At 44.2% G+C, this 25672-nt stretch overlaps 1 protein-coding gene across 1 annotated transcript in view; it reads left to right on the top strand.

Annotated features, from left to right (window-relative positions):
* CNTN2 (contactin 2) overlaps positions 1 to 25672 on the top strand; it is a 323201-nt gene that overhangs the window by 195342 nt on the left and 102187 nt on the right. The window contains exons 11-13 of the mRNA XM_078644632.1: positions 5790 to 5940; positions 10899 to 11026; positions 25382 to 25557. Of these exons, the coding sequence (XP_078500758.1) occupies positions 5790 to 5940; positions 10899 to 11026; positions 25382 to 25557 (455 nt within the window). The remainder of the gene's footprint in view (positions 1 to 5789; positions 5941 to 10898; positions 11027 to 25381; positions 25558 to 25672) is intronic.

Raw genomic sequence — 25672 nt, 5'->3', positions numbered from 1 at the left:
CCATGCAGTGGGGTCAAGACACAGGGTCCTATTACCACACAAAGTGTTAAAGTCCGAGCAGAGATTTTCATCTCTCTCTGGACGCGCTTTACTCCCATTTTTACAATTCACAAACATTTACATTAGCACGCCTGGAAGTCTGCGCCAGGCGCTGGGGCCCATACCACTGGGAATGTTGTGTATCTGTTTTTGCGGGCTCGCACTGCCCTGCAGCAGAATTCTCCACAGTGCTTACTTACAGACCGAGGGAATGGAGCGATGTGTCCTAATAAAAGTAAGAAAAAAGTGTATGAAAGTAAAACAAATAGAACCGTGGTTTGTTATGCTTTGTTTGAAACCAACTCCACGAGACACTATTTAAACAGGAACTGAATGTACTGTTGGCGTTAGGTTCTGACAACTATGCAAATTACTTCACAGGGTGCCCAAAACAGACAGCTCTGTGAGGTCGTGCTAATGCCATTAAAGCGCTATACAAAACTCTGCATTCATATGTGCATCCGCCAGTATTTTGCCTTCTTCCTGTATCTGTGTGAAGGACACAACTTTACCAGCAAGTACAGCTCAGCCTCTCATCCTTCTGAGGTTGATAAATGGGTATCAGTGAGTTAGTGAATGAACGCTTCTATTCACAGTGCTGACAATGGTAAAATCAGTGTTCTAATAAACACAGGCTATTATATATTTGTTACACACATGTTCGTGTGTTGCATGCGCAGTTAAAAATGGAAATAATGACATTGCGAGGGAAGAGCGGGAGGAGGGGGATGGCTAAGGCCCGCAGAATCAAAGCAATAATACAGGAAAAATCATCTTATCTACGACTGAAGGAAAGCCAAACCTGTGTGACCTGACTTGTGCGTCTCCCCACTCTGCCGATGCAAACGCAGCTTTCTACCAAGAGAGAGTTTCCCGCCTTCTCAGGAATCTAGGCCCCTACCAGAAGCTTTATTTATTCCACAACCATGCCCCTGCAGACCCCATGAAATATGGCTCAGGGGGATTGGAAGTCTGTGGTTTAGGGGAGCAGGAGGGAGGACTGGCATTTTGGTGAGAGGTCAGCGCAATCCTACGGCACTAAACGCTCCCTTGTATTTTAAGTTGCCCTTCCCTTTCTTCTTTTGTGACTGATGAATAAGTAATTCAATTTCTATAAGGATATATTAGGGGCTCTCATTTGCAGTACTCGTGGCGGTCATTACAGGCGGGTGGGGGGGTGGAAATACTCGTCGCACCGTGGAAAGGAGGGGGGGGAGGCGGGAGGGGTTCAAGGGAAAAATATATAATATATAAAAATAAAGGTTTTACCGTACCGCTTTTGGACACCGGACTCCCGCCGTCTTCTTTTTGAATTACTCAGTGCTGTGAACATCATCAGATAGGCGGCAGGCAGCCTCCCAGTCAGCCACCCATGCACGCACGGCAGCAAAACCATCCTAGTGCGCGTTAACTCAGCCAATCCTGGCGCAGCATAACATCGCCACTGCGCCAGGATTGGCTAAAGAGCAGGGCTAATACTGCCCATGATGAGACCCGGCTCCCCCGGGTCTCTGCCTGTGTCACGGCTGGGGGAGGAGGCGGAGGGGGGAAGGGGCTTTGCGTGTGTGCGCATGCGTGGGCAAGTCATAAAAATGACTTGTCCTAAATGCGCACACACACTGCTGCCTGCCAAGCTGATAACAGTGAGTCACACGATGCCAGCCTGCCACTCACTGCCGCAGGCCCGCCCCCCACACCTTCTGCGATGACGTCCTGATTTGTGACTCTGGTCCGGTCCGGCCTCAATTATGATGACTGTCGGCTATTCTGAAGTGTGCTCATAATTTTACTTTTTTCACTTTTTGCAGTGTGTCAGTGACACTTGACAGCAGCAGTGACGGTCGTCCATGGCTAGTGGGGCAACGCCCCAACGCCCCCAATGGACGAACCGCCACTGGTTATAGGGTTTAGGGTAGTGTTGTGGTGATTGTGTAGTGTAGGGTAGTGTAGGGTATTGTAGAATAGTGTTTTAGGGTTTAAGGTAGTGTCGGGGGTTGTGGAGGGTAGTGTTTTAGGGTTTAGGGAATTGTTGTATTGATTGTGTAGTGTAGGGTTGTGTTGGAGGTAGTGTGTTAGGGTTTTGGGTAGTGTTGTAGTGTTTGTGTAGGGTAGTGTTTTAGGGTTTAGGGTAGTGTTGTGGTGTTTGTGTAGTGTAGGGTCGTGCTGGGGGTAGTGTTTTAGGGTTTAGGGTAGTGTTGTGGTGTTTGTGAAATGTAGGGTAGTGTTTTAGGGTTTAGGGTAGTGTTGTGGTGTTTGTGTAGTGTAGGGTTGTGCTTGGGGTTGTATTTTAGGGTTTAGGGTAGTGTTGTGGTGTTTGTGTAGTGTAGGGTCGTGATGGGGTAGTGTTTTAGGGTTTAGGGTAGTGTTGTGGTGTTTGTGTAGTGTAGGGTCATGCTGGGGTAGTGTTTTAGGGTTTTGGGTAGTGTTGTGGTGTTTGTGTAGTGTAGGGTCATGCTGGGAGCAGTGTTTTAGGGTTTAGGGCAGTGTTGTAGTGTTTGTGTAGTGTACGGTAGTGTTTTAGGGTTTAGGGTAGTTGTGGTGTTTGTGTAGTGTAGGGTCATGCTGGGGTAGTGTTTTAGGGTTTAGGGTAGTGCTGTGGTGTTTGTGTAGTGTAGGGTCATGCTGGGGGTAGTGTTTTAGGGTTTAGGGTAGTGTTGTAGTGTTTGTGTAGTGTAGGGTAGTGGTTTAGGGTTTAGGGTAGTGTTTGTATAGTGTAGGGTAGTGTTGTGGTGTTTGTGTAGTGTAGGGTCATGCTGGGGGTAGTGTTTTAGGGTTTAGGGTAGTGTTGTAGTGTTTGTGTAGTGTAGGGTAGTGGTTTAGGGTTTAGGGTAGTGTTTGTATAGTGTAGGGTAGTGTTGTAGTGTTTGTGTAGGGAAGAAAAGTGGTTTATGGTAGGGTTGGGGGTAATGCTGGGTAGTGTAAATGTAGGAAAAGGACTGGGTGTCGAGGGTGGGTTGTGCAGGGGTACTACATTAGGGTGTAGGGTAGGGTAGGGTACTCTCACTTACCTTTAAAACTTTTACAATGAGTATACCTTTAACATGCATGCCTTTGCATTGTAATGGCATGCGTGGTAAAGGCATAGTCGTTGTAAAAGTTTGCGTTGTGATAATTTGCGGGTGATTGTAATTGCGGTATAATTGCGGAGTGATGGTATGCGGGGTAATTGTTTGCGGGAAAACGTCACATATTCGTTTGTTGCAGGACAAAAGATTAGCGCCACAAAGAAATTTTCTTATTTGGGCATTCTTTTTGCCCACAATGGCACCTGGGCACAAGCTGTAGCAGCTAAAAAATTGGTACTCTTACGCACTGCCTCTGCCCTAACCGCCTTTGCCAGGAAACTGGGTAAAAGACCCCCGAGGAACTTATTAAAATATATAAGGCAAAGTGTGTTTCTGCTGCAGTCTACGGGAGCGGGGTTTACTGACCTCCTCCCAATTCAGAAAGTAGAACATTCCTCCTTAAAATACATCTTAGCTGTCCCGAGTGGTACCTCAGCATGCATCTGTCATGCAGAGTTAGGACTTCCCTTCATCTCTGATCTAATTAGACTGGAGCCTGTGCTATTATGTCACAGGCTCTGGATGAAAGAGGAGGCCAAACTGAATAGAGATATTCTTTCAGATATCTTAAAATTGGAAGGCGTAAAGAGGATACCATGGATGGCTAAGATACGTTCACAACTTTTTTAAAGATCTTGGGCACAAAGAGTATTTTACTAATCATACCACAATCAGGGCAATAACAAGGAAGGAATTAAGAAAAGAGGGTCTTTCGCTGTTGGACACCCTCAGAATGTCATCTGAGATTTTAAAGCCCACAGTACTGCACAATCAGTTGGTCTTAACAACTTTTAACATCCAACCCTATTTAACCTTTGTTTCTCGTGCCTACGATAGGTTCCTATTAACTCGATTTAGGTTGAGGGTCTTTCATAGACTAGTCACTTTTCCTATTATGAATGACTGGTCGCGAGCCCTCCAGCTCTGCTCCTGTGATAATATTTCCACTCAATCTACTATCCATGTTACTCTTTTTTGTAAATTCTATTCCTCTGTAAGGAGTCTGCTTCTGATACCTGTATTAAAACAGTATGGGCTTTGTCAATGTCGTCCTGCTTTTTGGCACTACAATCCTTAGACAACGAGAATAGTGTTCTAAGGATTGCAGTTTTTTTTTAAAAAGTCCTAAGTTTTAGGAAATGTGCGCCTATCTAATTGTTTTTTTAATGAAATGAAGGCTTTGGCAAGTTTAATATTGATTTATTTAATTGGATCTTATGTAATATCCGTAATTAATTTTAACGTATGAACTGTTTATGTATTTTTAATGTTTGCTTTTATGATTGTTTTTAATCAATCGAATAAAGCCTTTTCTGATTAAAAAAAATCTGATCTGACTGCAATGTGCTGGACAAAAGTTCATAATTTGTGCTACAAGGAAGGAAGAAAGAAAGATGGGTTCATGGAAAAGTAAAAAATTATCGAATGGATGAGTGGGTAAAAGGATGGATGGATGAGGTGGGTAAAAGGATGGTAGAGTAAATGGACATCGTAGAGGATGGATGGCTGAAAGGATGTTAGAGCACATGGTAATCTGAAGGAAGAGAAGAATGAGTGGCTGAAAAGATAGCAGAGTAAATATTAATATAAAGGGATTGGTGGATGGATGGATGGATGGATTGTATGAAAAGATTGCAAAGTAAATGCAAATCTGAGAGGATGGTTGGATGGGTGGATAAAAGAAAAACAGAGTAAATGGAAATCTGGACTGATGGTGTATGGTTGGATGACACATTAAATGGAAATCTAAGATGATTGATGGACAGTGGATGGATGAATGGTTGGACAAAAGGATCAATTTATGGAGGAAAGACTTTATTGAAAGATGGGCAAGTCAAAGAATGGTTGGATGGATGAGGGAATGGATGGATGGATAGAATGCTCAATGGTTGAATGGAATGGTGAAAGAATGAATGATGAATGAAAGAATGAATGGATGACAGAATGTAAATGTGAAATGGTGGATATTAACGGGTGGATGGAAAGGTGAGACAAATGGATAGATGCTTGGTTGGAAGAGAAAAGGGTGCTCCTTTAGGGAGGTTTGGGCTCACTTGCTTGGTGCCACCAAACTCTTGGGACAACATGTTTTTTTCTTCTTTTCTGGCTTCCTACTTGTTCAGACCCTATGATTGACGCTTCTGTTGGTGAACTGAAAGCATCAATGCCTTGTTGGTTGAGCCCATTAATGTGTATTGTTGACAAGTTATGTTTCAGACCCTATTCACTGATGCTTCTGTTGGTGAACTGAAAGGCTCATTAAGCAGCACACAAAGAAGTAACAAAACGGTATTTCAAGATTGTCTATGTGCAGGATTGGGGACCTTCCTGCACATAAACAATCTTCCCCTGAACACAGGCACTCTTGCACTTTAGTGCAAGGGTGCCTGCGTTGGCGCTAGGCAGCTGAACTCAGCGCCAGCGCTAGGGGCAACACAGGGCTGCACCATATTCTAGTAAATATGGTGCAGCCCTGCGTTTCTAAAGTGACTAAGCGTGTTGTTAGCCATCTTGGCTTAACGACACGCTTTGCCACTTTCTTGTAAATATGCCTCTTCGGATCTTCTGTACACTATGGTAATGCACTTTGAGAACACCTTGGCTCATTGGACTTCCCTCTTGATGATGCATGTCGGCTCTTGAAGTCTTCATTGATCCTCATAATGAATATCTTTTTCTTCCCAGCTCTTGCCCCAGATTTCAGGCTCAATCCAGTGAAGCGGCTGATTCCGGCGGCACGAGGTGGTGAGGTTATGATTCAGTGTCAGCCAAGAGCGGCGCCCACACCCACCGTCTTCTGGAGCAAGGGGACGGAACTGCTGATCAACAGCTCCAGGTATAAGTCCTCCGGGGTGCCCGAGGCAGCAAGGCAGGTGCATTCTGCACTGCTGGCACAAAACTTGACTGATGACTTTGTAGTGCGGGAGACAGGACTAGCACATGGGACGCAGTGTGCAGTGCAAGCAGAGGATAGGCAAGGCAGAAGCAATGTGCCCTGGGGTTGTAAGACTAGATGGATGGCAGCAGTGGATGATGCGGGCATTGGAGGGGCACAACCAGTTTAGAAGACAGTGCAGATAAAGAAATGGCAGAGCATTTGAAGTTTGATTAATAGGGACTGGAGAGCAAATGCAGTGCGGGCGATAGAAATGGCATGGTGGACACAATGTTGGCAACGGGTCTGGTAGGAGACGTGCAGTGTGCACCGAATCATGGCTATGAGAGAGAAGGTGTAATATTCACTGGTGCAATAGGACTGGCAGAGCAGGTGCCAGGTGGGCACTCTCCAGTACTGGCAGAGAGAGTTCCCTGAACAGACATGGCGGTCTAGTATGCACTGAGAAACACCCAAGAAAAGGCTGAGCATCTTCAGAGTGGGCACACGACTACCAGGAGAGGTGCACCCTAGGCGTGCCACAGAACCGTCAGAGCAGGTCCAACACTTGGTGGCCAGAGAATATGGGACAAACTTCTGTTCCATCTGAGACAATTAGAAACCTGGAAGTCATTTATGATTCTAAAATCTCGTTACCATCACAGTTACCAAATTCACTTGCTGTACCAAAAATCTTCAGAAAAAGTCTTCTTCTCCTGACATCAAATTACTGACATTATATCCCACCTAGATTACAGTCACTCAGTCTATGTGGGGCTGCCTAAATATCAGCCGCGGTCGGTAGGGGAGTACCTGCCGGGGCGGTGACGTGGGGAGGGGGAAGGGCAGGGTGGGGGTTAGTAATGTATGGATAATGGAGGTTTGCAGGTAAGTAAACATTTAAATAAATCAAACGAATTTCGTTGCGCGCACTGCATCCCCAAATGCAATGCAGTGCACGCAACAAAATTTGTTTGATTTATTTAAATGTTTACTTACCTGCAAACCTCCATTATCCATACATTACTAACCGCCACCCTGCCCCCCCACCCTCCCCACGTCACCGCCCGGCAGGTACTCCCCTACCGACCGCGGCTGCTAAATATTTACAAGCCAGACTCCAAATGATTCAGAAGATGGTGGCTAGACTAATTGTGGGACTCAATAGAAAAGAACCAATTGCCCATCAAGCACTTAATTTGCACATGTTTCTGCTTCAAAAGGGATGATATTTAAAAGCCTCTGCTCTGTATACCATAGCGTCTACCACTCTGATCCTATTTTGTCTCCGAACATTTTGAAAACGGTCTCCCTGCTGGCCAATCATGATCTAAAACAGCACTCTTTCTGAACATTTCCAAAGTTCAGAGGTCTGGCTTGGTGGCAACGCTCTTTCTACTCACCTAGTCAAACTTTGGAATGAACTGCCACTTCAGATAAAAGAGAAAGTGAATCATCCTAAATTTAGCAAATCACTGAAAACGTGTTTGTTGTGATCCCCATACTATTTAACTCTGTCCCTCGGTTTACTGAGAGCACCAGTTCTTTCCTCTCTTTTCTGTTCCTCCCCCTTCACCGCTCATTTGACAGAGGCCCAGTGCTTAATTTGAGCCGGTGAGTTCCAGCGCTTGGCATTGGCGCTGGTGACAGTCTGCCACAAGGTGGCGTTGTCTGGCTAATTTAGAGATGACCACAACAATAGTCAATTTTTTATTCAATATACATTAAAGAATAACTATTAGCTGCTGCCCAAGCCATTCGTATAGCTTTGGGGGCCAGAAATAGTCTGAATTGTTACACTTGTAGGAGTGTGATGGTTAACAGTTGTGTTGTTACTATCATTGGCAGCACAGCAAGGGCAATGTGTGGTGCAAGCAGCAGTGGCCTCCTGAGAAGAGCCCTGGCACTGATTCATTTTACAAATTAAGCACTGGTGGCCAACTATGAAATGTCTCCAACTCTTGCATCCTTAGACGTCAAGAGCAGAGCACTGGCTATTTTTCATATAATCACTCCAACTGGTTCTTTTCTGTTTTCTGGTGATCCTCGCAATCTCTGGCTCACACCTTGCTTGTGGGCATCTACCAAAGCTCCATCTAATCCCATAAATCGCCTTCCTCAGTAACATTCACCTTGCCTTCGGCTCCGTCAATCACTTCTATCCCAATGAAGCACAGCTCTTTTTCTTCTTCAAAGGTGTCTATCCAAGCTCAAATCTTTGACTACCAAATACCAGATGGCCTTCTGCTCACTAAAGCCAAATCACACATTCTCTTACAATTTCTTCTCCATCTGCATTACAATCTATTATTATGTTCCCTCCTGATACCGTGACTCCTTCACCTTGCTGGGAATCTCGTTTTATTTTTAATCATAGTATGCGATTGAAGTCTTTCATCTCCACCATGGCAACCACAACTCTGTTCCATGTCCTAAATATCAGAAAGATTCACCCTTGTCTGCCCTACAAGAGACCAGTTTTTTCTTCCATTACCAACACACTCTTAATCAGCAATTGAGGATACCTTAACAGCATACTAGCTAATCTCCCACAGCTCTTGCATTCCCCTCATGCCAAAGTAATCAACTTTTATTGACTCCGATAGCACCCTTCCCTTTCCAGAGGAGTTCACTCTGCCTAACTCAGATGAAGCATCAACTGCCCTGGCCAAGATCAAATCGGGCTCTCCAGTAGACCACGTTTAACCACGCTTTTTCTCAACCATCGCCCCTCTGCTCCTTAGAAATCTTACTGATTTATTCAAAATGTCACTCTCACAATCAGTAGTTCAAGCTATATGGAAAGCTGTTAGGGTCAGGCCTATTATAAGAAAAACACAGCTGATCCCAAGATACCAAGTAATTATCGTCCAATCTCTCTGCTTTTGTATTTTGGAAAGGTGCTTGAGTTCCTGGTCAGTAAGTAACTCACCGCACACTTGGAGAGCCACGGATTATTGGACCCATCACAGTCAGGTTTCAGGGCCACTCATAGCACCGAAACAGCACTGGTCGAAGTAATTAATAACATCAGACTAGCCCAGGACAACGGGCAGTCAGCCATGCTTGTCCTGTTGGATCTGTCGGCCGTCATCGACACCATCTCCCACAGCATTTTAGAACAACGGCTCTCGGAGATGGGTGTCAGAGGTATGGCCCTAGATTGGCTCAGAAGTTATCTAACTGACCGAACCACCACAGTACAGATTGGCATCATGGTCTCTCGCAGTCGGCCAGTAAAGATGGGAGTCCTTCAGGGCTCCATCTTGAGCCCTATGCTCTTTAATCTTTATGTGACACCACTGGCTAAGGTGATCAGGTCCTATGGCTTTGATGTTATGTCATACGCTGAAGACACAATGCTATTAATCACCCTAGGCCCTGATCCCATCGACACAGAGATCTGCTTCAAAAACTGTATGATCCACATTAACAGCTGGATGAGTGCTAACCACCTTCAGCTAAATGGTAGCAAGAAGGAGGTCATACTCTTCGGAAGGGCATACACATTTTAGTCAAGTGACTAGTAGCCCCATAATATTGGTCCCTGTCCATCTCCAAAACCAGTGGTGTGGAACCTTGGAGTAATGATTGACAACCAGCTATCAATGGAACATCATGTAAACCATATAATTAGCATCTGCTATGGTATTGTTTGCAGTTTACGAAAAATCTTTCAATGGATTCCAATTGAATCAAGGAAGCCACTTGTCCAGGGACTAATCATAAGCCGTATTGATTATGGAAATGCCCTGATCTACGATCTATTCTAGGCTTCAGGTCCTGGGCTTCAGGTCCTACCGAATACAGCCGCCAGACTGGTACTGAAACTTCCTTCTAGGTCGCCATCAGCGCCGAGCCTGAAGCATTTTCACTGGCTTCCTATTAGAAAGCAAACCCGTTTCAAGATCCTCTGTTTAGTGCATAAGAACATGTATGGAAATGGGCCTAGCTATTTTGCAAAAAAACATAGCTAGTACCAGCCAACTAGGACGCTCAGGTCAAGCAACAAATCTCTTCCTACCCCAAGAATGGCTGGAGATGCTTTTCTTTCCTTGCACCCACTCTCTGGAATAAACTTCCATCTCACTTACTCTCTGTTACAGATCACAAACGATTCCGTAAGGAACTAAAAACCTGGTTGTTTGATCATCTATAATCATCCTTTTTCTCTTTTCTTTGTTCTTCTGCTTAAGTGGAGTCATACGCAAGCGCCATGAGACCTCCGGGTGATATGCACACTCAACGAATACACTTGACTAATATGAATCCTCGGCAATATACTAAAAAATACGCCCATCTCAAGATACTGTCAAAAATCTATGTCCCATCGAAACTCCTCATCCTGGTCTTTAACACCAAGTATTAGCACTTCCCTTCCATACCGTTCTACACACCTAGCCATTGAATCCTCTCCTAACCCCCACCCCAGCGATTCACAGTCCACCCTGTGCTCCTTCCCAGTTCAGATCCAGCATCCTCCGAGGTTCCTCTCACAGGACCACAATATAAACCAAATTGTGGCCAACCCTCAGACATCTCTCGTCAAGATTGCCCACCCAGTATAACTGCTCCGCCTCAAGAATCCAGCTGGGTGGCATATCCTGACCTTGATCCATTCTTGAAATCAACCACATATACAAATATAGGCCATGTATGTAATTGTAGTGTGGTTTGTTCCCCCATAATTACCACCCTGTTTGGTACAATGTAGACACTCTGACTGCTACCAACCTCTTGTATGGTGCCCAGGAGTTTCTGTTTGATATGCAGCTGTCCTTTTCAAAATTAATAAATACATATGTAAGTGCCTCTCCTGTGAGTCCTTCTCCCTGCAGAGCTTGTATTGATATAGACTAGATCCTTATTGGCCAATTCGAGCAGGGTGTTTTACACAATATGTTAATTTGTCTCCACAGGGTGTCCATCTCATTGGACGGCACGCTCACCATCCGAAACATCAGCCGCTCAGATGAGGGCAGATACACCTGCTTTGCAGAGAACTTCATGGGCAAGGCCAACAGCACTGGGACCCTGTCTGTACGAGGTAAGGAGTAGTTTACCAAATTTCAAGCACCTTCCTAGTAGAAGACCCGTGTGTACATACCATCACACAAAGCTTCTCAACTCCATTGCAGGATTCACGCCCTTGGATGACCACTTGGCCTGAAAATACCTGTCTGGGAGCTAGCTGGGCAGCAGCTGACTTTTGAAGATGAAACTCATATGCACACATACTGAGGGGCATATTTACAAGCCCCTATCGCCACAGGAATGTCACTTTTAACAACGGTCCTGTGGCGATAGGGGCTTCGCCTTATTTAAAAAGCAGCATTAAGTCACTTAATGTGGCTTAATGCCACCATGTAAATAGGACCCCTTTCATGGTACACTTAATGTGAAACGGGTGGGCAATCGGTGTTGTGGTGGGCGTTCCGTTACAACACCCATTGATTTTGGCGCTGACCCCTATTTCCAAGGGTGGCTTAAATAGGAGACAGCGCCAAAATTAAGACCAGGAAAACCTGGTCTTAACATGGTAAAACGAGGAGAAATGCTTTATTTCTGCTATTTCTCTATGTGTACTGCATTGTGCAGCACACATAGAAGCAGCAAAATGCCATGAATGATTGCTTATGTGTAGGAAGGTGTCCCTTTCTGCATATAAACAATCATTAAAAATATTATGATTTGCAACTCCTTTGTGTGCTTCACGATGCAGCACACATAGGAGTTGCAAATCACTATTCTGGATTGTTTATGTGCACATTAACAATCATTCCTTCAACACAGGCACCCTTGCACTATGATGCAAGGGTGCCTGCGTTGGCGCTAGGCGCTGATTTCAGCACCAGCGCAGGGAGAAACGCAGGGGTGAGCTGTATTATTGTACATATGGTGCATCCCTGCGTTTCTAAAGTGACGGAACGTGGCGTTAGCAATTTTGGGGCTAACCTGCACTCCGTCACCTGCTTGTAAATATGTCCCAAAGTTTGTTCCCTGGGATGGAAGTGCAAGAAGGGTTCAAGAAGCGAGATGGAATCAAAAAGCAGCACAAAATAAAAATATATATTTATTTACAGACAACTAATCTAGGCGTGCGCACACACTCACATAAAATATTTGTAATATGGGTATTTCCATTGCATATGTAGCACTAGAATGCAAAGAATTGACACTTGGGCTAGAACAATGTGTATCTAAAGCAGCAGCTATTGAACCACTAACAATGAAGACAGACAGTACCTGGCTAGAACATATTAGTATTTTCTTGTGCAGCTTTGTGTTGACATCTTCCTCAAGCACTGGTTACTGATGAAGAAGGGAATGTCCTCGGTTGGACCCATATTGTATGGGTTGCCCAACAAATCTAGGGGTGCATTGTTTGTTTACAGTCAGTGATCGTGGGTTTGAGGATTTTAGTAGCTGCTCTGACTACAAACCCAACACATTTATATACATACCATTCTTTGATTGGTAGCCAATAAGTAAATTTCATTTGAGTTAATCAAACTTTTTATTAGGCGATTCAAAATCAGCTGAATTTTTCTCATCATCAGAGTATATTTGAAACTGAAGATGGAATTTCTTGTTCAGGGGAGCAAGCAAACACAGGTATAGATATTAACAAGTGTTATCAAAGCCGATTGGTCTCGCCTTTGATAGGTGTTAGCTGAACTTTTGACTTTGCCAATGCTTGTTGACAATGCTGAATTGTCAATGCTGAACTACATTGGCAAAATTAAATAAAATGCTTGTTTGCTGTAGATGAATAGCATTAAAAAAGCAAAAAGGCAGCCCCAGTGTAATGACATATTCATGCACTTGCATCACCAAGCATCAAGATGTTAAAGCGGCCATTAAAAAATAAAATACCATTACAAGTTGTGGATGCCATCTTGCAGTGGCAATTAAAAAACAAAAGGTACATGCATTCTTGAGAAAGGAATAGCCTAGTAGTAAACATCAGCTGCTAGTTGTAAGAAATTGGAGTAATGAGTGGGCAAGCACCCACCTCAAGTAATACCCACAATGCTTTTTTAGGGTTAAACAGTAAAGTCATTAAATTAACCTGAACACCCCCTGGAAGCTGTAGCACAGAGCAAGTGAGCTTAACTTAGAGATAAGGTGTAAAGTATTTTTGCAGTACTAAAACTGTAATAAAGTCAAAACATAACATAAGTAATATATCCTAACCCAATTAAAAACAAGCATTTGCAATGCAATAGGTCTCGCAGTTGTTAGAGTTTGAGCCATTGCCATTGTAAATGGCAATACCTTTTATTTATGTGTTGGTTTATAAAACGTAAATAAAAGGCATTGCCAATTCCAATGCCAATGGCTCAAACTCTAACAACTGCGAGACCTATTGCATTGCAATTGCTTGTTATTTTTGCAGGGATTTGCAAATCTTCATGGTTTTTGTAGCAAAAATCTGTAAAAAATAAATGCTTTTAACCCTGGCAGGTTGAGGGTATTCCTTCCCTGTCCCCTTCTCTTCTCTCTTTTTTTTATTAGAAAGGTTGGTGAAGATTCCTCAAATGGCGCCAAATTCATGAGCAAAACTAAAAATGTTTTTTCTATGGAAACTAGGTCCTAACTAGAACTTCTTACTAGCGCCCGCCAGTAGCATGGATATATATCAAATGCTCAGAGTATTTTACCACCACTGAGCGTGGCACGGGGTCATGAGAGGCGAAGCCTAAAATGAGTCATGCTGCCTCACTCCCCACAATGGCAATAAATGTTATATTAAAGCTTGTGGATCACCTTTTTGTGCATTAGCTATTAAAACAAGCTTTTACGCAGGCCTATAGCGTAAGATCAAGGGGTTGAGAATCCCCATGCACATTACCTGTACTGTGGTGAGAGCATGGGATCTGACTTATGTGCTGAAGCCATTTTCCCAGTCATTAAATAATTACATCTATATATTTTCCACTTTAATACGGTGAAAGACCAGCTATGGGTAGGATTTTAAACCAAAAACAACCAAGATGCACCAGCTACGGTTCATGCCGCAAGCCATAACTCACACAACCGCCATGCAAACCATAGCTCATAAACTGACTCTTGATCCTTGCTCGGTAGATTTCCTTACTAGCCGAGCACATGCAAAGAACGACACCCAATCATGGGCAGACAGTGTGCACCAACGAGGATATATTTTTAATAAGCCACGTAGAGCCCAAATGCATAGCTAGTAACGTGGGAAACGGGGCAAAACCCCTGGCTGCAGTCAGGGTGCAGGTGTTGTTCCTTCCAGGGGGCAAAGCATGTGCCAGGACTGCAGTATCAGTTACATCAGGAATTTAGGTAAAAAAAGAGAGCCCAGCGTGCAGCACTACAGTAAAGAAAACCCGATGATACAGCAGTGAAGGTAACATGCCATGGGTGAGTTCTCATCACCAGTGTGGTGTCGTGGACAGCACATCACAGACAAAATACTCTTGAGAGAGCCCCTGTTCTGGTAGCATGTCATGGATGAATTCCTGGCACCAGTGTAGTGTTGTGGACAGCGAAACACAGACAACACTCTGTGAGATAAAAACCTTACTATACACAAACTCTCAAGTTTATAGGTAATCTTAAACCTTAGAGCGTGTAAGATTTTCTTAAAGCATACTTTCACTCTTCGGAGCCTGTTAGCACTGAGAAAAAGGTGCTAATTGTTACCCAACTGAACGGTATTTCTGTTGTCGAACTCAGAAAGATGGAAGGCTGAGTTGGCCCACCAGAATTCCAACCTGTGACCGTGCGGTCGAACATAGATCATAAAGTGGATGTACCAGTTCACTCAGCATCCAGACCCGACTTCGAGGGCACAATCACCTTTTGTGAATTCCTTACACTTAATATGCTTTTATGCCTGTAACCTAAACGTATTCATGTAAGCAGCCTTGTGAAACGGACACCTAGTGCCTTGAAATACAAATCCTTCCAACCTTTCCCAAGGTCCTTTGCCTTCTGGAACTAGTAGTTGTATATGTCTTGGTATAAAACCAGTACTACAAGTCACAGAATGCAAAGTAAAAACCCTGGATTGGAGCAGCTTGTCACGTATGGACACAGTACATTTGTAAGCTATGAATACACAGGTGCACAAAAAAAACATTTCATTCGGGCACTAGTAGGGCCAAACATCTGTCCTAATTTGCTGTCCATCCTTTAATCAAAAGTGCTCGGTAAGGCCCCAACCCTATCACAGATCTGTGGCACACACACCGTGTTGTCCTGGACAGCCTCCTTAATGAAAGCAATGAATGAGCGTCTGCTCTATCGACACACCTGCGGCAGACTCACTTTGTAGTCCTGGGCAGCCTCCTAATGGGAAACACTGAGTGAGCCTTGAGATCCTTGGACTCTCTACAGACCACACAGATAGGCATCTGATCCTCTTCACAGAACAGTTTCAGCTTCTAATCTCTTCATGTTCATGGCATACATTCTTCCCCTGGACGGTCGCACTCGGGGAGGGAAGCCGTTTCAATAGTTCCACCATGTTTCCCAGCTACCTGTTAGGTCGGAGGGTTTTGATTTGAAATGTTTCTCTGCACTGAGGACAGGGGAAGTCTGTCTGCAGCCCCTCCCAGCACAGAGTGATACAGGACAGACAGAAGACATGTCCAAACTCCACATTGACGGGGTCTGTGAAATACTCCAGACATACTGAGCACGTGGCCTCGTCCTTCAGGCTCCCGAGCTGGTTTGCAGTAGCCATGATCCTGCCGAGGAGGAAGTGCTGAGTTAAGTTTAGTTTCTCCCGGTTCCGTAAAGTGGGCGGGTCTCTGTCGCTTCTTCCCTCCACGCGCCACAGAGGCCCTTCAGGTATTAACAATCACAGGTCAACGATTGTCCCTCGTAACCTGCCAGGCTTTCATCAAGCTGTGCGTTGTATTCTGGCGCATCCTCCTACAGATACAACTTAAATAAGAATGTCTGCTGAAGATATAAGACCATCTTGTTCTTTTTCCACTAGAGGCCAGTGAAGAAACAAGTTAGGTATTGAAAAAAATTAGCGCCGCAGCCCGGCTTGAACAGGAAGCCAGGCAACCTGTGTTGGGACGGGGGCGGGGCCGCAAAAATACAGGAAGCAGACGGGAGCCTACCCCGAGCTCCTGTGCCCGTGAAGCCAGCCGGAAGATTTGCGTGTCAGCTAGCGGGGCTCCCGTGCTCGTGGAGAGCCCCGCCTGTTGCCGAGAATAACCTGCTGGCTGCCGAGGGAGAGAGGGACACGTGAAAAAAACCCGGTGAGTGGGGTGTGAGGGGGGATGTGTGCGCGCATGTGTGTGCAAGTGTGTCTGTGTGTGTATGTCTGTGTGTGCGCATGTGTGTGTATGCGTGTGTGCGCGTTTGTGTGTATGCGTGTGTATGTATGCATGCATGTGTAAAAAGACCCGATTACTGGTGGGGGGGAGAGGGGATGTGTGCGCGAGTGTCTGTGTGTGTGCGTGCGCGTGCGTGCGTGAGTCTCTGTGTGCTGTACGAGCTAAGGGAGACAGGAGATGGTGAACGCACGCGCGACCTGATCCGATTACGGCAGGTTGCGCATGCCCATCTCTTGTCTCCCTTACCTCGTTGTAAGCAGAACCGCCGACAATAGGGCTCGCAGCGACATCGCTTCGCGACCGTCACAGGTGCGAGACCTAAAAATCAAGTATATTTTAGTAAATAAACTGGCACCAAAATGACAAACATCCATAATCAGAGTTATGAATTTTTTAAGTTAATATGTGAAAATAGCACCAAAAAAGTTACGCTCCAACTGCTATTATCTGGTTGCGCTTGGCTGGTATTTAGCCACAAGTAAAGGCCCAATGTGATAGAGTCAGGACGGATAAAAAAACAGGTTCCAACCAGTTGGAAGTTTCAGCTTCGGACTCTGAAATGGAAGTCAAAAATCCTCGGTGAGATAAGGCTGCAGGTTATGGAAGAAAAGAGTTCCATGTCGCCAGATAGCCACTGGACGAGATCTCAGTGAAGCAGATGACTTTTGGCAGGACATCTCCGACCGGTAAAAATGTGAATTTCTCACCCATGGAAAGTCACTTGCCAGCCGTGTACTTTAGGCACTTTTACCTGGTGAAGTTTTCTACCTTTAGACTTAGTCAGTTTTTTGGAGCTTGGATTCTTCCAGCTGGACAATGCTGCAGGCTATAGCCGAAGAGAGCTCCATGAGACCGGATATCTTCTACAAGAGGTCTCGCTGAATCAAAGTTGCTGCTGAGGAAAAGTTCAGCATGAGAGCAACCTGACCCTTTGGGGATCGGAATGGCAGGTTGGTCCCAGTCCTCCAGAGGTTTTTGAAGCCAAAATGTTTCTGCGTTCCAGGTTTCCGGTGATGATTGGAGGAGTACATGACACCACACAAGTGTCCAGGACCTTGGGAACAACCCAGGGGGTCAAAACTCACACCAGCAGTAGCCAGCAGCAGGGTCCAGAGTAGGTCCATTTAGAAATGGTCAGCTGGGCAGTTGCAGAAAAGCAACTTGTAGATTATTGTGCCCCTGTATCTTGTACAGTGAGGGGGGTCAGCCACATGGCCCTTGGAGTCCACTTCTTTGTCCTAGGTACAAGAGGGAGAGTAGGGCCAGTGTTCTAGGCTCTTCTCAGGTCACAGACAGCAAGTCCAGTCCACATCTGTTCTTCCACAGGTACAGAAAGTGTTCTGATGAGGGTACTATGCCATATTTATTCCTGGCACCAGCCTGTGGGTACGGGTGACTCCTGGCCCCTCCCTACCTAATATGGTAAATGTTCCCAGGGGCAACCATACTCACTTTTACAGCACTTCCTGTGTGCCCTACTGCAAATAATCCCAGAGTGCCCCTCTCTGCCGAAATCTAAGATGATGAATTCCTTCTCCTCTTATGCAGAGCCTGTGTGCCCACCCCAGAGGTATGGCCATGGAAATGTGCAACACCGCCTCTGTGGTGACACTACACTAGTTCTGGGGTCAACTCCTCTTCCATTTGGGGTTGGCGCCTACCTGACTGGGGGAACAAAGGAGGGCCCTGCCAATTGTCTTCTTATATTTGCCTGTGACAGGGTAGGCCTCTTTGAAGTTATTCAAGTTCCTAGCTGGAGATAACATTATTAAATGTAAAAGTATATTCCAGTTAATTCATATGGAACAGGCAACCCTGCTCCAGTGAAAATAGCTTTTGGGTCCTTTTCACTGTAAGGACATGTTTAACATTGAACTTTTACATCGCCTACTTTAAATACCATGCACCCTGCCGTATGGGCAACAGTTCTATTTGGAAGTTTTACAGCTTCAAAATGGGTTATTTCAAAAGGTCGAATTCCAGTTTTAAGAACTGCACGGCAAGGCTTCAAAAAGTAGGCCAACAATTACGTTTACACTGTCACTGTAGTGGTTGAAACCATGGGGTGTTGCAGCCCACTTGTGGCATTTAACTTACAGGCCTTGAGTACACTTTTGTACCATATGCTAAGGTGGTTTAGGTACATTAAATATTCCAATTAGTGCTATGCAAATTTGATCATGTTAAAAGGCGGAGCACAGGCACTTTACCCCTGGTTAGCAGAGGTAAAGTGTACAGAGATATAAAGCCAGGAAAAACAATTTGATAGAGACTTCTAGCTGCAGATTCCTTACCTTTAAATTTCCCAGGCGTCAGGCTGGATCCGGAAACCTTTGCTCAGCAACACCGCTTGCGCACAATGTCGGGTGGCTCTGATCGGCTGCGCGCGTTGTAGACGGCATCTGTAGCGTCGGTTATGACGTCCTGGTGCCCATATAGGTGCCACTCAGGTGTGCGGACGTCAGTTCTTTTCTTTACGCACAGGTTAAGCTCAGATCCAGGAAGAGCTACCCCTATGCTACTTTTTGGCTAAAATCTGGCGTTACACCACACAAAAATTGGTAATTTCCAACACCAAGACATTCAAAAAAGAAAAAAAAATACAATTAAAATAGAAAGATATAGAGCGGGTTGGCAGAGCAGCGGAGAAGCTGGCGGATGTAGGGTAGTAAAAAAGCCACCAAAAAAAGAGAAAGGAGATGGGATGGTTGGGGAAGCAACAGACGTGCTGGAAGGGTAACAACACTAAGAGAACGGATCACAGATAAAGGGGAAGATGCAGCACAAAGAAGAGAGAGAAAGAAAACATATGCATTCTCTTGGAGTACTGAAAGAGAAAGAAAAAAGTTAAAAAAGCAAAAATAGAGAAAGCAAAAGGAAGGTAAAGACGATATGCTCTAAGGGAGAAATAAGCACACGATGTGGGAAGGAAATCCACTGAATTAGAATCAAGCAAATGAGATTAACAAGATAAGCAATGGGCTGTCCCAAAGCCCATTCTAAATATTGTCATTGTAAACAATAGGTCTTCAAGAACAGACAGGTAAAAGATGCCTAGAAGTGAGACCTAAAAAGTAAATAAGCAGGGCCCAAAGCTCCAAGGGACTCCACATGTAAGAGAGAAGTCTTGTCCAAGGCGAAGATTCCTTCTTTGGTATCTTGATAGTTGTCATCTAAGGAGTTGAAATAGACCAAAGACAAATTGTGGGAACCTGTCCATATTGCATGAATTTCTATAAGTATAGCATGATTCATATAGTTGCATGCTGAGGAGCGGGCCAGTCATGGAACCTCACTGGTTCAATAGCTAAGACAGTTACCTCGCACGCAGGTCGACGAGGACTCTCTGCTGGTCTGAAACTTTACTGAGAAGCAATAAAACTCTGGCCTCCTAGTCATCTTGGGATCAATGGTTCAAATACTTTCCATATTTTTCCTTAAAGATTATATTGAAATTCTCTTGTAACTTGTCCACTTAGAGGTTCTCCCCACCTTTTTTGTGGCGGGGAGAGCACAGTAATTTTTTTTGAGCAAAACAGCCCTTTTGATGAGATTGGCAGATTTTTCGTAAAATGTGTGGTGTCAGTGCCTTGGCATGAAGCTTCATAAATGAGGTAGGCAGCTGCCCTGCAACATAGAGGAATGTTTCTCCATACCCATGAGGTGTTGAAACTCATTCGTAGTGATCAGCACAAGGGATCATATTTATTGGGTACAGGGAGTGGGATGGCCTATATTATACCTCTTCTTCTGCTTTGTTACACCCCTACTATTCGCTTGGATCACTGCATTCTTCTTCATGAAGGATCGTTGCGCAGAGACGTTTTAAGACATGTGCAACGTGGGCAATTGCGCGGGGGCCCCATGAAAAAGTGAACTTTCTCTCTAGCGCACTTTTGTGTATTTTTGTATCTCAACCTTTAATGTAGAATTCAATATTGTTAGGTAACATTGGGCTTGATTTAAGAAAAAGTGGGTAATAAAATTCAAAGTTGTTGCGAACAGGGACCCCTAGAATATTTCTTGCCCCGAGGCACCGAAACTGCTTATGATGACACGGTCTGTGTAAGGAGCTCAAAATCATTCTAAGGCTAGATATTACCGCCTTGGCTGCTGCCACGGGGTATCTTTTTTTAGAATTGTGAATAATTCAGCAGTGCTGTGGCTTGCTTCCGAGATCACTTCTGCATAGTAAGGCTTTTTCGTGCCTTTAATTAATTCTTTCTAACCTCCAAGTCGCGTTCGGCATGGCAATTTATCTTTCTGAAGTCTGGATCGCATCCAAGTGCGTTCCAAGTCGCGCCTTGGCTTTTTATAGCTTGCAGTTCATTTAAGTGCCTCGGATTACACTTTTTTCAAGACGTTTGTGCACCTTCAGGTTTTTGGGTGCTTTAATGACCAAGTGCAGCTCAGGCGGTTGGGTGTTCATACTGCTGAAGTACTTTGCGGTGTGAACATTGAAGCTTAGAAGGGACTCGCCACTGATGGATTTAATACATTTCTCTGATATTATAGATGAGCATTTCCATCTTCTTTAGGTCTTGCATTAGCCAAGACCTTTGATTTTACTAACATGATAAGTATTTGTGTGTACTTTTAGGGGCTTTCAGTCAGCCCTTTTCATCCATTGGCCTGTTGTGTTATTCACCTTTTTCTCCCAATCAGTTCAGCATACAGTGAGGGGTCAACCCACTTTCCACTTCATCTATTGGCTAACTTCACTGTGAGTGGAGGCTATCTGCTCTTTCAGAGGCATCACAACATGCACATACAAAGTAGCTCAGTTAAATGCAATGGACTGCTATGGCAATCTGTGCTTTTTGGGACCAAAAAAACATTTCTTACTATTAGGCAATTTTTGCTTAGATTGGGTCTGGAAGTTTCCCCAACAATAAAGTTGAGCAAAAATATGAATAAACGAGGATTGGCAAAATCAAAATTCTGGCAGCCAGTATTTGCTTTGTCAATGCTTGTTACTGCTGTAGCCAAAAATGATGTTGCGTTTCCAGGGTACAGAGCAGTTTAGAAACCCTAAGCATGGAGACAATAAATTAATTGAAGAAGATTTGATCAAGGGTTGGCCTGTGGTGTGCTCTAGAACATGTACCCTACACTATTCAGAAGTGACGCTTATTCAAGGATCGCAGCAGAAGGGTTTGTTTGCAGTGACATGTGTGACTCTATCCTGATATACTACACCCCCCCAGAAATGAAGAGAGAAAAATAGACATTAATTGGCTTTTATTTGTTGGTTGATTGTATTGTTTTAGTCCACTTGTAGCACACTCTACCAAAATTTAGGCTTCAGATTGCTGTTTATCTGTCCATACACAATTGAATATTAATTAAGAACAAAGATATTGCAAGTTTCCCACTTTTTCTAACAACAGAACTCTGGATGCTGTAACCGTACCATGTTCTGAAATCTCAACCAGGCATTTGCCCCATCTTCTGCAGTCTGCTGTTTTTACTCTATAGGTCCTTTGTAATTAGCACACCCTGAATAATTATTTTACGTAATCCCAATTTGAATTGCCAGAATTAGACATTTTGTGCAAAGTCCAAGATTAAAGAGTAGCTCTCCAGGTTTCAGGGTAATTATAGCTAGTCTCTTTATTGATGCCATAACTACCCTTTCAATGTTGCCTTATTAACATTCTTGCTATCTCAAATTTGCTTGAAAATGCACCATTTGCCCACTCTTTTTTCAAAAAATTTCCTGAACCGCTGTCGGGCTCGCACTCTACTCTCGCTCACTACATGTCACTCATCCCAAACGTTAACGCCCCACCACTTACAAATGTCACCAGGGATGTAGGTTGTAAAATACACTTTCTGGTGACTAATTATTATATGGACATGTATTTTGCATTCGCCCTCTCAAACCCAGACACACAGGCCTGGGAAAACACATGTGTGGCATGCAGATAATTCACTAGTTTCTCTCTCTTGGGGCTTGTGTACTCCTCGTGCATATTGTCAGTCGAGTCTGTGAAATTCCAGGCTTGGGTTTGTCTTTCAAAGTTTCTAGTTATTGTCTATAATTGTAAATTCCAATTCAGACCCTAAATAGTTCTTTGTTATTAAGCGATAGGCAACTCCTAAGCGAAAAGGACCACTCCTTGGCATTGTTCTGATTGTTGTCTCAGTTAAATAATCTGCTTTTGACTATATTACAAATGGTGTAGTTTATATATTAAGAGTGTTTCCCACTTTCTTATTAAAACTTTGAACGAGAGGCATTTTATTAAATGTTGGCTGTTTCAAATCAAAATATAAAAAAACAAAGTATTGTCCTTTGGAGATAATGTCACCACTGTTTAACCCTACTCTACTCAATCACTACAATCAACATACATACACTCATGAGGATTATTGTTCTGACCAAACAAACAGTGAGTTAGCACGTAGACCTTGATTACAAATTTGTAATGTTACTCTAGATGCTGGGGGGCTGCAGAACATCAGGGTGCATCTTTAACATTTTAACATATGGATATGGTCTTCTATGACAAAGAGTAGTGTCTTTTTTATCTCTAGCTTAGTTCTTGTTTTTTTTTTAATTTGTCAATAGTGAATACATTTGTTGTAGTTTTATGAAGGTTTTCTCAATGCTGCTGCTATCACACACAATGTATTTGTATGATTACGTTTTTAAATCCTGTGAACCTTTTTCATAAATTGTATTTACAAATTTGTAATCAAGGTCTATGTGCTAGCACACAGTTCTTTTGGTCAGAACAGTAATCATCATGAGTGTATGTATGTTGATTGTAGTGATCACTGAGTAGGGTTAAACAGTGGTGAAGTTATCTTCAAAGGTCAAGCCTTTGTTTTTTCTGATTGAACCCTAGTCCTTTGGGTGTTTAAGGGTCCTTCTCACTTTTTGTAAGAGTCAAATCAAAATATACCAGATTTGTGGGTGGTGGGGAAAAGAGGTAAGTGGTGGGCTGGGCCGCTGGGATGGGGGGCCCCTCCATGTACTTTGCAGAGGGGCCCCCTCAAGTTTTGTTACGCCATTGATTGTGCCCGATAGTGGTGTCATCGGGCCATATGTTCAAATGGCTAAAATAACAACTTTGCTTGTTTGGGTGACAAGGCATGATGGAAAATCTGTGAATTTTGGGATCTAAAGAAGGTGGTGCATAGACTACTAGATCACAAAAGTACTGTTCTAGTGAAAGAACTTTTTAATAAACTTTGTTCATAAGAGTGTGGTGGCCTAAACAAAATCATTCCTCTGAGAATTCCCAATTAAAGATGAGCATGACATGTTATGGTCTTACGAAAAGATCAACATAGTCCTTCGTTTTCGAATCCTATGTAGCTGTGCTGTGTTTTTTTACTGCGGTCACTGTGTTGAGCATGCCTCTGGTGATGTTGTTGTAATATGTAATCTTTGTTATGGGCCTCAGTACGTGTTTCTAGGCACTAGCCAGCCAGTTCAGTTATTTGTCATCAGCTTCACTCCCTTAAAAGTCAGATTTGTAATTATATCATCATTGAATGTGATATGCGCTACATGTACACGGTAATGGCAAGCAATGGCAGATCCTGTATGGACTGGGCCTGGAAAGTTGCTTTCAGTGGAACAAAGATGAGCATTGGTGTAATGGAGTCATTTAGTAACCCTGTGAAGGGAGGGAGAGAGAGACAGGAGTCCCGGTAACGGTGAAGGTGAGAACTCAGGTATTACCTCTGTTGAACAAATGGAGAAGCCGGAGGCTCACCTCGCTAAGTGAGATTACAATGAGTAAAGGGAGAGGACCTGGGAATCTCCCCCTATAAACCTGTGCAGGACTATAGAGTAGGTACCAACAGTTATGATAAGGGGACTGGGTTGTGTGAAAATGCCTATAACATCCATTATGGATACTTTATACTTGAGGGAACTGATGACGTCACCACAACGCTGCTCTCTGCTGCCATCTTAGCCCCCAGGCTGTCCATGGATAGGGCCATCTTCAAACATAGGCCACACTCTAGACATGAAGAGGACTGGTCAGGGGCAGACTGTCTCTATCCGAGAGACACAGCAGTCAAGCATGTAAGAGTGGAATCCAGGAGGAACTTGGACAAGCCCTACCTATAGCCGGACGGGTATCCACAAGTGTTGAAGCATCCTTGTCCTGCCCCTACTGCACACTCTGAAATGAATCCTCATGCTCTCTTTTACTGCCTCTAGGCACTTCAAGGAGAATGGGGGGGCCGTGTAATGCTTCAGTACTGCACACAAAAGCACTCTCAGGAACTCTACACATGAGACATACCGAGGGAGCCTTGGATCCCCCAGGCCCATATTTATGAAGCCTTTTTGTTGTCCCTGAGTCACACAAAGCCATGCGAGGACAGCGCAAAGACTTCAGTAATATTTACAAAGTCACACAAGGCCTGATTTGCGTGGCTTTGTAAAGAAATGTAATGCAAAGCAGCTGCTTGCGCTGTGTTACGTTACATTTCAACATGGGAGGTGTTCCAAGGGTGGAGCATGAGCGTTCCCATGCTTCCAACTATGGAATGTGGCCCATTCCCAGGTAAACAAAGACTTGTAAAGCTGGGAATGGGTCCAAATGCTATGCCTCCCCAAGTGAGGTGTAACATGGAAAAATATCTTTATCTCTCCTCAGTATTTCTTCTTTCCACGCATTCTGCAGCATACATAGAAAGAGGCAAATGCCTCTAAGGATTGTTTTTTATGTAGGAGGGTATGTCTTCCTGCACAAAAACAATCCTGCTTATAACACGGCACCTTTGCACTATGGTGCAAGGAGGCCTGATTTGGCGCTAGGTTGCACACAGTGTGCCAGCACCAGGAGAGAGCAGAAATTCTCTATGTCTTTGTAAAGAAGAAGCATTTCTGCCCTTCCCTTTTTACACAATGCAGCAACTTTGTTTGCTACCCTGCGTTGTGGGAAGGTTTAGTAAATGTGCTGACAAGTTACTCTACACACCCTTCAAATACCTGTCTCTCAGGTCTGCCTCCACTAACTCTGCTCTTTACTTTCTAACTTAGTTACTTTACCTGCTCTGACACGCTCCCACCAAAAGCTAATATGTCCTCTTCGCTCTTTCAGATGCCACAAAAATCACCCTGGCACCTACCAATGCCGACATCAATATGGGCGACAACGTCACGCTGCAGTGTCACGCATCGCACGACCCCACTATGGACCTATCCTTCACCTGGGCCCTACAAGGCCTTCCTATCGACCTGGAGAAGGCATCGGGACACTATCTAATGACCACAACTGTGAGTACTGGGGAATCCATGGGACCATTATGGTATTTATATGCGCCTCCCACTGCATTCCAAAGGTATGGGGCACGACACTGCCTTTTCAAGGTATGGGGGTCAGGGGATAGAG

Source organism: Lissotriton helveticus, chromosome 5_1, assembly GCF_964261635.1.
Source record: "Lissotriton helveticus chromosome 5_1, aLisHel1.1, whole genome shotgun sequence".
Taxonomy (NCBI): domain Eukaryota; kingdom Metazoa; phylum Chordata; class Amphibia; order Caudata; family Salamandridae; genus Lissotriton; species Lissotriton helveticus.
The sequence above is the reverse complement of the archived record's forward strand: the minus strand, read 5'-3'. Positions and strand labels throughout refer to the sequence as shown.